At 46.0% G+C, this 18,796-nt stretch overlaps 1 protein-coding gene across 1 annotated transcript in view; it reads right to left on the reverse strand.

Annotated features, from left to right (window-relative positions):
* Window positions 1-1,069: 1,069 nt before the first annotated feature.
* LOC149348183 (fatty acid synthase-like) overlaps window positions 1,070-18,796 on the reverse strand; it is a 55,687-nt gene continuing 37,960 nt past the window's right edge. The window contains exons 20-24 of the mRNA XM_089587970.1: window positions 17,960-18,315; window positions 17,454-17,807; window positions 8,035-8,278; window positions 1,576-1,818; window positions 1,070-1,204 (exon numbers count right to left, since the gene is read on the reverse strand). Of these exons, the coding sequence (XP_089444096.1) occupies window positions 1,613-1,818; window positions 8,035-8,278; window positions 17,454-17,807; window positions 17,960-18,315 (1,160 nt within the window). The 3' untranslated portion in view covers window positions 1,070-1,204; window positions 1,576-1,612. The remainder of the gene's footprint in view (window positions 1,205-1,575; window positions 1,819-8,034; window positions 8,279-17,453; window positions 17,808-17,959; window positions 18,316-18,796) is intronic.

The raw sequence follows: 18,796 nt of genomic DNA on the forward strand, positions 1-18,796 counted from the left end.
GCATTGAATTTTTATGACAAGGAAAAACAGAGTAAACTGAACTTGAATGAAAGTTTCATCGTTGGATTGCACGCTGACGTTTAAAATCACCGGTGATGCATCTTTTCCTTCCACGTTTTTATTTGCTTCCACGACTGCTTCTTGATGAGTATGCTTCAACGGTGGACGAGATGATTTGATGATGGATGCTGTTTGTCGCGCTTGAGGAAACGGGAGGAAGCCGTGAACGGTGTTGGGTGCTGGCCGCCCTGCTCCGTCTTCGTCAACCACCTAAGAAAAAGTGCCAAAAATTTTAGATAACGATTGCTGCCAGCATTTATTGCTATATTTTAAAATAGAGAAAATTTTCACTCCATATTTTAATTATTTTTTGGCGGTGGCATAGTAGCGTTGCTACAAAAGACATAATTTATCGCAGCTAGAACATAGAACAGAAGCTGCGGCACAACCGCGAAAGTCCATCTGCATTTAATTTTTTGTTCTGTAGCGAACTTATTCGTGGATGAAGTTTCTCCTTTATTAAGAAATTAATAAGTTTCCTTACTGGGCATGAGTATTGCATCTTCATGTTCTACCTGCTGGGCATGATTTCCTGGCGCAAATTTTATTCGGAGGGTGTGGAGCATATTCCAGGAGGTCGTACGTAAAAATTGTCGTAGACGGCCTGTCTGGGAAACATTGAGTTGAAAAAGGTTCACGCCTTCAGTGCAACATTCCAAATGACATTTCATTGTGTGGCGTTGAAAGCTTTTTGAGAACTATTTGTCTCACCCTATATCTGTCGCTACTCATCGGCGGTGGCAAATGAAACCGAAACATGTATACTCTCCTCGAACGAGTATTTTGGAGGGAGAACAGACATCGAGGGCGAATTTCGTTTTTCGGCAGATTGACAACAGTCTTCGCGACGTTAGGTTATAATGTCACGAGTATCCCGCAAATGTCTTCGTGTGAAAATTTATAATGTGACACTCACCGTGAAATATTGATCACGCAGCTGTGCTCTCCCTTCCTGCTATGCTCTCCCCACAAACTCCACCCATCTCCCGTAGCCGAGCGAAGGTAAGCTGCCGGATCTCCAACACCGACAAGGTAAGGCCATAGTCTCTCTCCAATGCACGCCGCACCTCGACACCCATAAGGGAGTCCATGCCCAGTTCGCTGAGGGTCATATTTGGGTTAATGGTCGATGGCTCCTTGACACCTATAGCAGACCAGAAGTACAACGGCATTGTGTATCTTCGCGTGCTAAAATGACGCGGGCGTTAGAAGGGGTATCGGAAACGCTTTCCAAATGAGGGAATTTCAATGAAGGATCATTCGCCGGGCCAAGGATGTTTTCTCGCTGACATCTTGCTTCAAGTGCAGAGTTTAAACAACGCTGGATGGTACATAAAAGTTCTGGCTACTAAAAGACTAATGTCTATAAGCCCTTTGAAGTTTCGTTCAGTTCCGCAGATGCTATTTTATATAATGATTTCGTTCAAAATAATTCCAGGTAAACTTCCACCGCGAGTGGTTCGCAAAGCGAAAGCACACGAATTCTCTATTCAGAAAGTGCAGATGTTCACTTACCAAAGATGTGCGCCACGGTGTGCGCAAGATCCCTTGTTTATGACTCTTTCTGTCCATGCTTCGCGGAGCGTTCCGCCTTGACCAAGCTTGACACAACTGGCTGACTCTGGTTGAGTAAATGATCCAGCACTTCCATGCAAGAGCTGATTCTTTGTGGCGCGCAGCCATCGAAATCAACATCACCGCCCATCCGCTCGCGCAGCACACCTACATCGCCAATGGGGCCCCACTGAATTGCGAGCCCTGGAAGGAGAAAGAAAATGGCATAGCAAAGAAATTCGATCGTAGGAAATTGTTCGTCTGTGAAATCTTCCTGTTAATTAAGTTCGAAAACTTGCACATTGAACACAGGTGAGCCTGGTGGGGAGGTAAATTCGAGAAAAAACAATCCTGACATTCCAACCAAAACTTAACGAGGAGAGAGAAACGTTTTAGGGATAACTATGCGCCTTCCTCAAGGTTGACTGGATTAGGCAAGATACCTTTGTACTTTTAAACTAATGTTTTACGCTGTCACAGGTCCTGAAAAAGCATCGCCGCGGTGTGAGTCGCGGTAGTGAGGGCGCGAAGAACGTTTGTTCTCGAGATTACTAAAGTTTGACTTCGTGACATCTCGAAGCCCATGTCTGCATGCTTGTGGAAGGCAGCCTTATGATTAGTTTGTTTCCAGCCGTGTTTTGTATGTGGCAGGACTCTAAAAGATGCCGCTTCAATCATCCTCATCATCATCAGCCTGACTACACCCTCTGAAGGGCAAAGGCATCTACTATAACTCTCCAATTAACCCTGCCCTTAGCCAGTTGCGGCCACCGTATCCCCGCAAACTTCTTAATCTCATCCGCCCTCCTAACTTTCTCTCTCCACCTATTACGCTTGCGTTCTCTTGGAATCCACTCCGTTACCCTTAAGGACCAGCGGTTAACTTGCCTTCACATTACATGCGCTGCCCAAGCCCATTTGTTCCTCTAGATTTCGACTATGATGTCATTAAGCTGCGTTTATTCTCTCACCCATTCCGCCCGCTTCCGATCTCTTAACGTTACACCTATCATTTTTATTTCCATATCTCGCGGCGTTGTCCTTACCTTAAGCTGAACCCTCTTTGTTAGCCTCCACGTTTTCACCCCGTAGAGATACAGCTGTTGTATACTTTTCTCATGAGGGATATTGGCAAACTGCCATTCATGATCTGAGAGATTACTCATTGACATCCACCCGAGCACAGCCTTACGGCTACAAAGGAAAGCTATACAGCTTTCTCAGAAACTTCGTAGTTAAAGAAAAATTCGTCCTGGTCCGGGGATCGAACCCGGGACCATCGCTTCACCGGAGCAGTCGCTCTACCAATTGAGCTAACCGGGACGGCAAGCTTATGGTAGGGCGAGAGCGAATTGATCAATAACTCGAAGTGGGAACAATGTTGGTCAAATGTTTTCAGGGGAATCCCCCAAGGTGGAGTAGATTTGTAATAAGGGAGTAATTACTCATTGACATCCACCCGAGCGCAGCCTTACGGCTACAAAGGAAAGCTATACAGCTTTCTCAGAAACTTCGTAGTTAAAGAAAAATTCGTCCTGGTCCGGGGATCGAACCCGGGACCACCGCTTCACCGGAGCAGTCGCTCTACCAATTGAGCTAACCGGGACGGCAAGCTTACGGTAGGGCGAGAGCGAATTGATCAATAACTCGAAGTGGGAACAATGTTGGTCAAATGTTTTTAGGGGAATCCCCCAAGGTGGAGTAGATTTGTAAATAAGGGAGTAATTACTCATTGACATCCACCCGAGCGCAGCCTTACGGCTACAAAGGAAAGCTATACAGCTTTCTCAGAAACTTCGTAGTTAAAGAAAAATTCGTCCTGGTCCGGGGATCGAACCCGGGACCACCGCTTCACCGGAGCAGTCGCTCTACCAATTGAGCTAACCGGGACGGCAAGCTTATGGTAGGGCGAGAGCGAATTGATCAATAAATCGAAGTGGGAACAATGTTGGTCAAATGTTTTTAGGGGAATCCCCCAAGGTGGAGTAGATTTGTAATAAGGGAGTAATTACTCATTGACATCCACCCGAGCGCAGCCTTATGGCTACAAAGCCTTACGGCTACAGCCTTAAGGCTGTAGCCATAAGGCTGCGCTCGGGTGGATGTCAATGAGTAATTACTCCCTTATTACAAATCTACTCCACCTTGGGGGATTCCCCTAAAAACATTTGACCAATGATCTGAGAGAACCTGCCATATGCGCTCCGCCCCATTCTTATTCTTCTAGTTATTTCCTTCTCCTGATCCGGATCAACTGTCACTACCTGCCCTACATAGACATATTCTCTTACTACTTGCAGCACTTTGCCACCAATTGCGAACTGCTGCTCTCTTGCTAAACAGTTGAATATTACTTTGGTTTTCTGCACGTTAATATTTAGCCCCACCGTTGTGTTCTTAACTCATGATCATGCTATGCAGTTTATGTTCTGAGGGACTCAGCAAGGCAATGCCATCAGTGAATCGCAGATTGCTTTGGTATTCTCTATTAACTGTTCTCCCCAACTGTTCCCATTTCAGTACGGTTGGTCTTAGTGCTAATCATACGGGCGTTCTCAAATTCGATGTTATGCTTAAAGTCCTCGGAAGGCTCTGGGATGGAAATGAGCTCTTTATCGTTCCTGTACTCCCGAAGTATTGGTTGAAGTTTTGTTTCGCCGTCTTCAGCGGTGGATGTGCGCAGAGTTTTTTGAGACGATACCGCGCGGTTCTTGGTGCACACTCTGCTGGCAAAAGCATGAAGTGCCGTAGGGTTTAGGGAAGGTTTATCTTCGGCAGTCTTCTGCCTTTAGGCTCTGTGATTACCTGTCGAAACCCACGTAGGATAAGCTTCTTCATGCCGTCGTTGAGATTAGAGATCAATAACGACAAAAATGGGCTTGGTTCGGTATTGTGTTCAACTTTATCAGTGCGAACTCATGTGTGGTTTTTGCGTCCTGTGTTGTTTGTTCCCTTCAGTAGCGCAGTAATGAGTTAAATTTGAGATTAGTGAGTACCGTTTCTGCGTGCAGCGTACGCTGGACTAGTGAGGAGCGATTGCCTTAGCTCTCCACAGGAATGTGAAGAGATCGGATGCTTTGTGTGATGCTGTGCAATTTTATCTCCAATTTAGATAGCATCCAGTGTGAGTGGGCTTCGTGCTCCCAGAGAATAATAACAGTGCCACTTGACTAGGTCGAAGTGAAACAAGAGGCCGACGCTTCCTTAGTATTACAATGTTAAATTCATGGCCGATTCATGGCCTACTGCAACCAGGGACACGGAGCGGCAAGCATCTTTGCGCCGCTAGACTCATGCCCGGCCCACAACCGGTGTAACACTGCCACCGCACACCAGCGCCTGCGCTCTGCTTGGCTACTGAAGTTCGCACTAGAAAAGACAAAATAGCGATGTTATCAGAAAGACTGCCGGCTGTACTCGGGCGGCGACAAAGCATGCCTGCCCACGTAGCGCACTTTCGGCAACGGCGCTGGGCGCGGGCGCGCCGGGCGACGAACTGCACTGCTCTCTGGCTGCCCTGGTCGTCGCTAGGCCTTTTTAGCATCGAAGCCGCGGTGGACAGCGCTTCGGAAGTAGCCTGGATTATAATAAAATGCCTGCTATTGGCATCGCTTTACTGTCTACAGCATCGTCTCACAACAAAAAGTATGGTCATTGTTGCAGTGCGCTCGGCAGCGGAGCTATATAGCGGACGCCAGGCGCGCAAGCCGGACCGCAACGGTCGGGCAGCGGCAGCTGAGCGGCGGTTGTGGCAAGAAATTTGCTCGTATTACAGTTGCTGCTTACTCGGAATTGTTCAACGATCCTCAAAAATGATCTATTTTCCACACTTCTTGCTCCCACAGTTTATTATTTACGTGAATAAAAATCTTTAGCACATTTTTATGACGCCAGCGGACGCGTGATCCAGGTTTGCCGGCCGGCCTGCAGACTCGCTGTATTTCACATTCGCACCAGAAAAGACAAAACAGCCATGCTATCAGAAAGGCTGCCTGTTATATTCGAGCAGTGGCAGCATGCCGAGCTTTCGGAAACGACGCCGCCTGCGGACGCGCCGGGCGATGAACTGCGAGGCTTGCCGGTGCGGCCCTGGTTGTCGCTAAGCCTGCCTGGCTTTGCATCGATACTATCGATACCGCAGCTGAGGGAGCTTCGGAACTGGTCAGCTCTAGTGAAAGGTACTACTCTCGTCACCCCTTTAACTGGGAACCTGTCCCATAAGAAAATAAAGATATGCTCGATTTCCGCGACGCCAGCGGAGCTAGCAAATGCCAGCTATGCGAACGGCGACCAGGCAGTAAATAAAGTGGTCATGGGACGAAATTTGCTTGTATCGCCGAATTAAATACTGCCAGCAACTCGGCATCAGCCAACGACCCTCAAAAATGATTCATTTTTGGCATTCATCTATTCCAGTGCTTGTTATGAGCGTGAACAGATAATACTAGCGTGTTTTTCTGACGCCGGCGGCCGGCATCCAGGCTGACAGGCCGGCCCCGAGAAACGCACCCGGCCGGCCCCGAGAAATGACGCTGGCGCTCTGCGCGCTCGCATTCTGCCCCTTGTCAGTGCGACGCGCCGCGTGCGGCCTGTCACTGACATCGGTTGGGCGCAGGTGGCGAGCTGATGTCAGTTGTTGTTACGCCGCTCGCAACGGCACGTCACGCGCCCTGCAAGTAGCAGTCATGCCGAGAGCCCGCGACACCTCTGCCTGCGGGAGCCCCGACCGTGAACCTCCGAACCCGGTCGTGGACTCGAGTCTTCATCTCTATCGCAAGGGGTGGGTTGACTCGCAGCCCCATCTGCAAATTATGCCTAACCCTCTTCACGCTTCTGGAATATATTTTTCTGCAGCATAAACAGAAGCGCGGAGCCGATGCGCGCCGCGATAGCTGACTCGTTCGTCTCGAGTTCATGTAAACAGAGAGTCGTCGAGATGGGCTGACCTTGCTCAGCTCGATTCTCTGACTCAAACCACTGCTGTCAAGGAACACCACCTAGATAGGCTCACGTAAGCAAGGCTATGTCGAGCCGCTGACACTGAAGCCAAGGAGGATGGAGAAGCAGAACCGAAACCGAAACTGGTCCCAGGTCAGTGATTGATGTATGACCACGCGCTGCACTTTAACAGAGTGCAATTACGCGTGCGAATAATTGGAAAACCTTGTTTCACTTTCTGAATTTCTCATAAAGCTATTATTTTAGGGCAAACGAAAGTTGAAGATATCTCTATACGTTTCTGAAGGTCTTAAAATGACGTAGTCAAGTAGTGCGTGTGCCGGTCGACGGCAGCGCATGGTCGTTTCATGAACGCAAAAAGGTAGCGATTTCGAACGGGCTTTATTAAATGCAGACTCAATATTGAGACGAAATATTTCGGAATCAGCATGTCTAATCTTTATGGAAGCAGTAAAAATTAAAACCGGGCAGCTTCATTTTCTTTTCACAACCTCTTTAACTAATTGCCATTTAGCGATCAGTTTAGAAGTTAAGAGTATCATTTCCATCGAAGTATCAGAGCCAAAAGCTAGAAGCTACTTTTGTCTAATGAAATACAAAAGCAAGTTCATGTCCCACATTGTCTTGCTAAGAAACAATGCGAAAAAGCATCGCATTTAAGCATGGTGCAGTGCCTTTTGCGTCGTGGTACACACGGTGTTTCGTGTTTTTTTTTTAACTCAGGGCCACAAAACTAAGAAGTGAAAGGACGTTCAGCTGCGTGCTTACAGTTGTGCTGTTTTGAGAAATCTCTTTTATTGGAAAAACGCAGCACCGTCACAGGAAAAGTAACTCGCTCTCAGCTTCCCACGAACACTAGATGCTGTGTAACTCACCACTGTTCACTCTTGATGATCAGTGATCTAAAGAAGAACCTCAGAGTTCTTCAGTGCTTCCCCAAACTCACCAGCAAAGTAGGCCGTCACTAGGGCTTAACCTACACATCTTTCCGGTGTTTTGGCGCACGTAGAGTAATAAACCCGCTATACAATGGTTTGCTGGTGATTTCTTCTTTCATTCCACTTTCCATGTGGCTAGTTTTCTAGGAGATGCAACCACGTTGCTTAAGAAGTAACATACGGCCCACACACCCATTCCAGGTCTGAAGTTTGATAGGCCGGTGAGGCAACTTGACAACAAATTCGCAATCATCTGTCAAAGAGGCAAGGAAGCAGTGTTTATTAGAGGGCCACGGGATCATGACAATGGTTTGAAGGCCACCTGCATGCTGTGAATGAGTGATGAGATAATTAGTCATAGGAGCCACAATCTGACTTATGACAATGAGTAACGTGATAGGTCAGTCTTATGAGTGATAGTGACGTCACTGGTGACCAGTTTTTATCTTCGCACAACCAGCCTTCTTAAGGGGCCTGCAACTACGGCGTCAATAGCACTACGCTTCTCAGAGGGACAACTCACCAGGCAAACCGTCGGCGACTCGTTGTTCACAGATGCGCTCCATCACTGAATTGGCGTAGCCGTAGTTGGTCTGTCCGGCTACGCCACGGCCGCACGACAAAGACGAGAAGACGACGAAGTGGTCGAGCTCGGGACAGAGCTTGCGTGACAGCTCATCCAGAAGCCGGGTGCCATCCACTTTGGGCTTGCACACACGCTCGAACGACTCGGAAGTCTGGTGTTCAAATAAGGCTACGCTCAGGACCTGCACAGTGAGAATTTGAAGCTCTAAATCATAGTTCCCCTCTCGTTCTTTTCATAGATGGAAAATTTCTGGAGGACCTGGAAGAATCGAATTAGGTTAAAGAAAAGGCATTGAGAAGAAAAGTATGATAACTATCAGGCCCAAATTTGACCTCGAATCTTTCTTATCCTATTGTAGAGCGAATACCACTAATAGAGGTAACGACGCCATTACGACACAGTAGAGCTGGACTTGACTCCTTTAATATTATGCCGGCTGGGTGTGTGAACATCAGGGGTAAATAATAAGGTAGCGAGTAATCACTGAGATCGATATGTCTACAAAACTACATCTACAAGCGCAGGCATGTGGCTACAGAAAAGCTGCACAGCTGATGCATAAGCCGCAGAGTAGGCTCACAATTCGTCCTCGTCCGGGCTACTAACCCGAAACTACCGCCTATCTGGGGCACTCGCTCTTCTAAATCAGCTCACGAGGAACTGTAGCAGGTGCCGGGGTGAGGCCGAATTGGTCAATTCGAAGCGGAAGTAGTGTCAGAATGATGTGCTTTGTAGCCGTATGCCAGCGCTTGGGTGGATATTAATGAGTAATAGACGATATGCGAAATTGCTTGGTGGTCTGGCAACACCGCGCCCACAACTTCCGGTTTCCATCTTGGCACGGTCGAGCTCGTCGAGCTGGTGCATCGTTTGCTATGCGTACTTTCTTCTTGCGAGTGGATTTCAACAGGCAAGCTTCAGCTGCTGCGTTGTTTTCACAGCTGATCTTTGACCAAATGTAGGTGCTTTCAATAAGCACCAGCTTACTCCTACCGCGTCCTCAGCTTCGCTTGAAGTCTGGCGCTGATGATCGCAATAATCGGCACTCGAAAGTGGGTTGGAAAGTTGAACCGTGACCGTGTACTGTTGTCGTTTTAATGCTCGCATTAAAGCGCCAGTTCAAGCATCACGCATTATCATGGCTATTTTATTCCCAGGTGGACGCGAATTCATCTGGTAGGGTAGCGAGCGGTTATTTTGGGGTGAGTGCGCACGTGTGTTGACAAACTTCTGTGACAGTGCGAACTTTCGTTCGCGCCGACGCCAGGAGCTTCGTGCATTGCAGTATAATCACACAAGACCCTCGACCAGCTGCGTAATTCGATTCCTTTACTGTAATGTGCAATGCGCATCCGCGGTTTTCAACGTCACCGTTTCAGAGCCCGGCGTCGGTTGATTTTCGCCACAATTCGTTGAAACCGTGTCCTGCTTAAGACGCAGTCAGTCGACATTAACAAGAGGGAAGTAGGCATGCGCATATAATTCAAAATATTGTAAGCAAAGACGCAGCTTTTTTTTTTCAGATAAGCATTGAGCCACCGCGGCGGCTTGATTAGAGAAAGATGCTACAGCTGTAGGTGCATGCACGGACTCGATACGCTGGTCAAGCTGTGTGTGCAGGGGCGAAATTAGCATGTTCGGTTGCTTCCGAAACTTAATTAGCTTACTCCCAAACTTGGACAAATGGCTTTGTTGCGAAGCAAGCTGTTGGAGCTTGCCACAACGATAATAAAATCTGATGGCCTGAAGCGTTTTCAGAACACTGTTGCACGTACTTTCTAGCTTAGAAATGCGTCCCTCCTTCAAATAAAGTAGCTATATTATTCGCTTCTTTTTTTTTAGATTTTCGTCGCCGCAGATATCGAAGGTATAGGAATCCTCAAGAAATAAAGCATTCGCACCTGAGTTTTTATACGTAGGGTGTATTGCTTCACAGACTCCTTAACGCGCATAACATATGCGCATGGTCCAGAGAGTTTGCTCGCCCTTCTAAAACTAATTGAACACGGGAAAACTTAACTGAACACGTAGCAAACTAAGCAGTAATCGGCATATGGTTCTTCGAGTGAACTTATTTCGCCACGGCACGAGCGATTGGCCCGCTCAAAAAAGTTACCTTCTCTATTACGTTGTTCAAGTATGCGTCTATATATATTCACGCCCGACCGGAGAGTTGATAAATGCACGAAATCGGCTTCTAATTTTGATCAGAGACAACAAAGGCTGTGGTCCTTATCTTAATTTAAACGCAAATCACCTCGAGAGATTTGTCAAAAGTCAGCGCAGAAAGCGAAAGCTGCGCACTGATCCGCGTGCTGATACATGATACCTCGCATGGCGTTTTGTGTTACTAAAACGTTGGGACGGAGTAAAAAAATAGAAAAGCGAAAAGCTGGAATGCACCTAGTTCTGGCACGCATCGTAGTGTCTTTTCACAGTGGAGAGGGTAGCGCAACACTGCATCGGCATTTTATTTTCCAAACGAAGCGCAGCCGTTTTAACCCAACGCTGGGCAGCGGTTTCGTTTTCTGTACCGTGCCAACATGGAGGACTTAGTTCTCGGAGCGCCGAGAGATGGCGCTGCGCATTTCGCATATCGTCTATTGCTCTTTTGGTACAAATTTAGGCCACCTTGGCATATTACCATAAAGTACATAAATCTAACACAGCTCCCGTTTCGAATTCTTGATTGATTTGACCACGCCCTGCTATCTGGCAGTGTTCATGGTTACCTCGGAAGGTACAGCGACTGCTCTTTATAAGGTGTCGGACCCCGGAGCTGAACAAGCTTTGATTCGGCGGCGAGGCCTCTGTGGAAGCTGTATATCTCTGCTTTGTAGCCGTGTGTCTCCTCCTGGGTGGATGCTAATGTGTAATTGCTCGCTTATTACATATTAACTCCGTTTTGGGGGATTAGCCTAAAACTCAGTAGGCTAGAAGTAAACCATATACTATCCGAATAAACTCATATAAATAAAAGTGGTAAATAAGAAAACTGCAGAAAATATATAACCAACAACGCATTACACCCTAAACATTTTCCTTCAAAGGCAGCTTTTATAAGAGTATGGTTAGAGTGGTTTCGAGAACCTACAGGTTTTAAAACGAAAACAACCTTTTAGATAGCACAGCAACGCAGGACGTCTGCTCTAGAAGCTTGAATTCGAGTTTAACAGTGACGTAAGACATAAAGTAAAGCAATCGACACCCTTCCGTACTGCATGTCGGCGAGCTGGGTGAATAGCAGAGCTACAGTCCGCCGCGGTGGCTCAGTGGTTACGGCGCTCGGCTGCTGACCCGAAAGACTTGGGTTCGATCCCGGCCGCGGATGATGAACGTCTATGGAAGCGAAATTCAAGAGGGCCGTATTCTCTGCGATGTCAGCGCACGTTAAAGAACCCCAGGTGGCCGAAATTTCCGAAGCCCTTCACTACGGCGTCCCTCTTAGTTTGATTCGCTTTGGGACGTTAAACCTCATAAATCAAAGCATCAGAGCTAGGACACTTTCTCAGACGAATTTAACTTCATTATAGTACTTGCATGCGGGGACAATTACTCACACTGAGCCTTTTATTTTCTTCATTCGTATCATTTTCATCTACGTATTGCTATCTGAATAGCACCATCTGCCGGGCTCGTTGGTTGCGATCCATATGTATCGGCAGCACGCATACGAAGCAAGAAGAAGGAGGAGAAGATAGTACAGATATAGCACAGAGAAGATAGTACCGATAGCAAAGAGCGATAGTATAGAGCTCTGTACTATCTGCTCCTTCCTGTTTTGTGTTCGCGCTGCTGATACATTTGTATTCATACCGCGGATTTAAAGCTTGTCATGGGTTCTAGCAAGGGTGTTTTTGTTTCGCAAACAAGCACGAGGTATAGCATATCTGCTTGAAATAAGCGCTCCGCTCACCAGACTGCGCCGCCTAAACACCAGTTGCAGTCTGGCAAGCATTGCCCTCTTTGAAGCATCTAAGTACGAGGCAAACTACAGCACTTAGTTGTCGATCCGTAGGAATTATAACAGGGGAAGGCGGTATTTATATAGAGGAGGGATTTGATTTTGAACAAAACGCGAGAGCAGGCGTAGATGTTTGGCACGTAAAGCGCTTGTAGGATGGCAGGCAATGGGATTCCTCTAGTCCTCAGTACTTGCAGCAACCAGCAGGAAGGGCGCACTAATTGGTATCGTTTATCTGTTTCCATTGATGAAATCAATAGGAAAGGCTAGAGCTTGGGACCTCCAAAGTGATAAGTATCACGCTCTAACAAGGTCCAGGCGCGACTATTTTCATTACTAACTAACGCAACTTGTAATCACTGATGATATCGCGCGTACGCTCGGGAGAAAACGAACAACAGCTATTAGCAGGAAGTCTAAACCACAACATTTGCTATATTGCTCGTTTTACATGACCGCGTGATGCAATTAAACGCTGCAGCTACAGAAGTGGTGTTGGAATACGTAACTTTATTGCAGATCCTTGTCGCTTCGGTGGGCATAGTTCCGTCGACATGAATTTTAGGTTTCCAAACAGGTGTCGTTTGTTTCTGCGCGCTGACTTTGCGCGCGACAGTCATAGTGCCGAGTTAATGCTATCCGACAGACATGCGCCCCTTCTCGATCGGAAGTACTCGCAGGTGCTTCTGGCAGCTTAGAAATTTTTCACCAAGACACCCGACGGTGGATTCGAAGACCATAGGTTGTACTGCTATCATTACGCAGTAAAATTAATATTTACTAGTCTGGTTTTTACGGCCACATAGGTAATACTTCAAAATACATGGTCTGTTCTGAAAGTAGTAGGGCTCATTTTTTTAAACAAAATTTATTTAAGAGAATAGTACAAACGATTACAATTTTTCAAGGTAGCACCCTTCCGCACCTACACGCTGCTGCCAATGAGTTTTACAGTTTTCCTACGCCTCCAGGAACGCCTGGACCCGAATGCTGATTAGCTCCCTCGTCACGGCCTGTTGAACCACCTCTACCGATCCGTGATGTTCCCCCTTGAGTGTCGATTTTATTCTCGGGAATAGAAAAAAGTCTGGCGGGGCCAAGTTGAGGCTGTAGGAGGGCTGAGGCAGCGTTGCCACCTATTGCTGGACAAAAAATCGGAGTCCTCATTCACATGATGAAGAAGATCGTGGCAGATCGCTTTCCGGTTGGCCTTTTGCCCCTCTGACAACACTCCTGGCACCAACTTCGCGCACGCTTTCCTCATGGATAAGTTTTCCGTGACGTTCTCAAAAACTTGGGTTTGAGGAATGCTCAAGTCATCAGAAATCGTTCTGATACTTATTCTATGATCACTGTTAAGTAAATGTTTCACTCGCTACACATTTTCGTTGGTCTTGCTGGTCGAAGGGCGTCTGGAGCGGTCGTCTTCCTCCACTCTTTCCTTACCTTCTCGGAACAGCTTGTACCACTCAAAACACACCTGATCTAGCCATGGAAGTGTCCCCGTAGGCCTCCTTAATCATGTTGTGAGTCTCTTTGCCCATTTTACCAAGATTTACTCAAAATTTGATCGCGTATCGCTGATCCAGTAAACGCTTGATGACTCTGCGTGACGAGACGTTTCGACAGGGGTTCACAGTACAAGCGACCTCCTCTCTTCAACGGCCGAGAGCCGACTGCCGATTTTACTCAGCATTCCATATATCACCCTTCAACGATCCTGCACGCGCATACCACCTCTCGTCTGCCCGTTCGCCCATGAAAAAACCAGTCCTACTACTTTTAGAACAGACCCTGTATGATTGAACAAGTTCTTCTGTGGAGGAAAACATCGGCCGCTAATTAAGATAAGATAAGATAAACTTTATTTTCAATCCAAAAAGATGGGGGAGGCGCGTCTAAATGCTGCAACTGCAGCTTGACTGGTCTCCGCCCCCCTGCATGAAAACGACAGGTGGCACTTGACAGCAAAACACTAAACAAGAAAAGCATATCAGAAGAACAGTCGTTTTGACAGGGTAAAAAGTACAAATTCCTATGGTAAGAACACACAGCAACCAAACATAATAGTAAACAAATCTAGGGGAAGTAAATTTACGCCATCACAAACAATGATGACTCACCATTCGATATAGCAGTGCACTTGCATTTGAACATGGTTACCGAAAAAGGAACACATCAGATTTCAGGACTGACAACCACACATCTGTTAATGAATTATACAATATTTACTGCGGTTACATACGGCTTGCGTTTTGTGATGAAAAATATTCTTAAGCTGCCCAGAATTCAGCGCTAAAATGTCTACATCTTTAGAAAAAATAGGAGTTTTATACCGAAGGAATGCGGTGTTTTAGGAATTGTGCAGCTTAATTTGTTCTGCAGAACCAACTTTTCAGTATTTGGGTTTTCTTGTGAAGTGACCTGACGAACTTCTAACAGCTAGTTGTGCTAATGTTTTACAATATTGTTATTTTGCCTCCTTTCTCGCATTAATGCGAGACATAGGTTGCAATTATACATCTCTTTAATGTGTAATAGACCAAGCTTAAGGAATAATGGTTGTACAGTCTTTGTGAAAAGTTTAGAGCCCAGAGGCTTCACTTCTAAGCTTTATATTGGGACTCCAGAAGCATTCGTGGAAGTTCTATCTATTGCAGGAGCCAGTACCAGAAATCTTCTCTCGTTCAGGAAATTTGGAGCGCTAGAGATTCATTAAGAACGACACCATGTGGCTTAAAAGAAAACCCCCTGGGCTCCAAACTTTTGACAAAGGCTGTACATTAGAATCGTGTGCAGTGTGTGTAATGATTCTAACTGCTTTACTCTGTAGTCTTCTAAGTTTCTGCACACTGGCCATTGTGGTCGTTTCCCACACGAGTATGCAGTAATTTAAGTAAGAAAGAAAAAGAGAGACGTATAGAAGCATCATAACATTTTTCGGTAGGAAATATTGGTTTCTGTGTAGAATCCCAACTACACACGCGGTTTCTGAAGCTATATATACTGTGTGCTTCTCCAGGACATTGTTTCTGTAAAAATAACCCCCTAGCGTTTTAAATTCTTCGACGACATTTATCTCCGAACCTTTTACTCTAAGCCTTAACTCAGTCGGAACTAGTCTTGATTTCGCGCGGAAAACGATTGCTTTCGATCTCGAGCTATTAATTATTAGTCCATTTTGTTTTGCCCAATCGCTTACTTTAGCTAACAACGAGTTTCAGTGCTAAACAATTCTGTACATTTATCGGAAGTACAAAAAATGCTAGTGTCATCAGCATAGATGACGAACATAGTCTGCTTATCCCCGTTCACAATGTCATTTAAGTATATGTTACATAAAAATGGCCCCAAGATACTTCCCTGCGGGACTCCAGATTTAGTACAAGTCACGCCGGAAGAATAACCATTTAGCTCAACATATTGCACCCGATTTGAGAGGTATGATTCAATTAGCTTTAATAGTAGCCCGCGAACACCGTAATTGTTTTCATTTTTCGAGAAGGAGATTTCGGTTGAGATAGTCAAATCCCTTTGTAAAATCCAGAAATATGCCTACTACATGCCTTTTACTATCTATATTGTTTAAAATGTATTCTTTTTGGTCAAGCAAGGCAAGTTGTGCAGAACGATATTTCCGAAAACCGTACTGGGAATCAGTTATATGATTCATTTTTCCGAAAAAGGTTTCAAACCACATTAGAATAAGCCTTTCTAACCCTTCAGAAAACACGGGAAGAATAGAAAGCCGCCGATAGTTATTAAGATTGTTATAATCACCTTTCTTATGTATAGCCCTTAATTTTGCAATTTGCATGTCATGAAAAACTCCAGAGCTTATGCACAAATTAAAAATATATGACAGGATACGTTAAATGACATCGAGGACATACTTTATGGGCTTGATTTTCACGTCATGGACATCACAACTGGTTGGTTTTTTTAGTTGCATCATTGTTAAGTACACTTCCTTGGTGGTAACATGATTCAGGAAAATACTGCTAGGATTTTCTCTATTGAGGGACTTTGCATGATCATGATTAGGTAATGCTGGTACAGGTAAACTAGCAAAGTGGTCGTTGAATGCACCCGCTAAGGTATAGCCAGATACCATCACGCCATTTACCTTCAGCTCACTAACCGATCCCGAAATAGATGAACGGCCAAGAACATCATTGAGTTTTGGCGAAATAGACTTGCAGTCATGCTTGACTGCGTTAAAAGGGTTTTCAAAATAAGCACTTTTAGCTTTCTTGATTTCTTTATTAAGATAATTTCTATACTGTTTAAATTCTTTCAGCTTAGACATATCTCGGGTCCGTATAAACCTATGGAAAAAGTCATTCTTAACTCTAATTTTACACAATAGGCGTTCATTTATCCAAGGTTTCCTGATCTTCTTAGAAACACTAATAGATCGGAAAGGAAAATGTTTTCTGTAAAGCTCATTGAATCTATCAGTGAATAAGCAGAAGGAGACATTGTGATCATCTGATTCTAGAACGTGAGACCAGTACGCCTTATTTAATTCATCCCGAAATTGGTCAAGTTGCGATGGTAAAGTTTGCTGGTAGGTAATTATGCGATTTACTTTTTTTCCCTTATCTAAAAGTTTCACACATATAAAAATAGGACGATGATCACTGAGATCGCATACAACGACACCTAATTTAGTATTATTGGCTGCGTAATTAGTTAAGAATAAGTCAAGCAATGCTGACGAACTGGACGTAATACATGTTGCAAGGTATGTAGTGTTTCTTATATTTTGTGCTTCAAGCAACAGCATAAATTCTTCGATACGACCTGAAGTTGTTTCAAGCATATTTAGGTTGAAGTATACCACGCGAAAAAGGCCAAGTTCGCCGTCATTAACATAAGGAAAAAGAGACTCGAAAAAATCGAAGAAAACTGGCAAGTTTCCTTCGGGGGGGGTGGCTATATACCGCAACAAGAACCATCTTGTTCCAGCGTAAAGTTAATACCTCAAAATCAATTGTTGATTTCATGAAAGCTGATAGCAATTCGTATCTTATGTCCATCCTTATCAGTATGAAAACATGAAAACACCGCCTCCTCGGCTGTAACTTCGGTTAAGATTACATGCCTGATATTCCGCGATACAAAGCGTCTCATCTTCGTCGTGATGCCATGTTTCTGTCAACATGAGTATATTGAACTTGGTCTTAATTTGACTGAGCAGAACCTCGTGGGGCGTGCTTTTATTTCGAGCAGATTACATGTTAGCAAGAAATATTTTAAAGGACGAGCGAAAGTCTTTGCCTTGACAAGTGTCCAAGTTATTAACAGAAACATCACGCAGTCACCCAGTCTGTTATTTACTTGTGTGCTCTTGGACACTGCGATTAGTAAAACGCATTTTCATGCTTACCATAGCGAGGTTGAAGATACCGCCAACGGGTCCCATGTCCGAGGCCATTCTGATTATCTGACAAGTGCCTACGTTGTCCGTGACGTCCGCTCTAACCACAAGGACCTCTGACCCAGCCTTCTCCCACCGACGAAGACAGAGCTTCTGGTAGCCGTTCCGCACACCCGATCGGGAGCTGAGGAGGAGCCTTCGGCAGCCGCGTCGCACCATCCAGTCGGCGAGCTCCAAGCCGACGCCGCCCAGACCTCCAACGATGACGTAAGACTTGTGCTCGTAGAAGTAAGCGCGTGCCACGGCCTCCACAGCGAGAGGAGAAGCGTGACACGTCATGCGCGTGTTCTCTTCTGGCCGAATCTGCGTCCAAATGGAATTGCTAGCATCGAATACCCTGTCAGCGGCTAAAATTAGTTTGAACTTGCCGCATTCGAGCACTCGATGCAAGCAGCGACCTTACTATAGGAACACAGTAATTAGTGTGAGGCTCGCAGAACAAAAATGAGGCTTACTTCAAGCAATACTTTTCCCATATGCTTGCCGGAAGACATGAAGCGGAAGGCTTCTTCGGCTTGGTCTCGGGTGAACCGTTTTGTGAGAAGTGGCTGCGCAGCGCCAGAGGTGATCCCCTCTCGGACGAGTGCTCGGACGCGACGCTTGTCCTGCTCGGTGGACGGATCGCTGCTGTGTAGCCTCTCTAGAACGATGCTGTGGAAGGAGATGCCTCTGGTGAGCAAGGACTTTCCCAACGAAGGATCCTTGGACAGGTCGAACTTGCCGATCTCCAGGAAGCGGCCGTGAGCAGCGAGGAACCGCACGCTGGCCTGCAGCCTTTCTTCAGACAGCGAGTTGAGCACGAGATCTACGCCTGTTGTGTGCGTAAAATAAAAAGAGATGATGACAGCTCAAATTAGAACAGTTAAAAATGCTGGAAAATTTGCCCTACTTTGGTCGAGCCACACGTGACCCAACAACAATGCAACAGCAGTGAACGTGTGCGTTTAAAGGCAGAAAGGAAATACAGTGACAATTTACTGCGTAAACATCATGCGTCAAATGCCACGTTGTTGAAAGGGCAATCTGAAGAACCCCACCGGGCTTTATCGCCTGAGCTGCATCCGCGAAAACCACCAAAATTAAATCTAAAATCCGTCTCGGATAAAAGCATACACCAGTGATTAACGCATACACCAGTGATTAACTCGCCACCCACGGTACGCACCGCGGCAGGCGCAAAACCTTCTTCGCCGATTAGGGCATGCAAGTGATAGTAAACGAGGGCCTAGTCCTCCGCGATTATATGAACACCGCGTGCACGAGTCCCGCTTCTCGCCGTTGGTGCTACCTTC

Source organism: Amblyomma mixtum, chromosome 4 (assembly GCF_055824585.1).
Source record: "Amblyomma mixtum isolate Tamu chromosome 4, ASM5582458v1, whole genome shotgun sequence".
Taxonomy (NCBI): Eukaryota; Metazoa; Arthropoda; class Arachnida; order Ixodida; family Ixodidae; genus Amblyomma; species Amblyomma mixtum.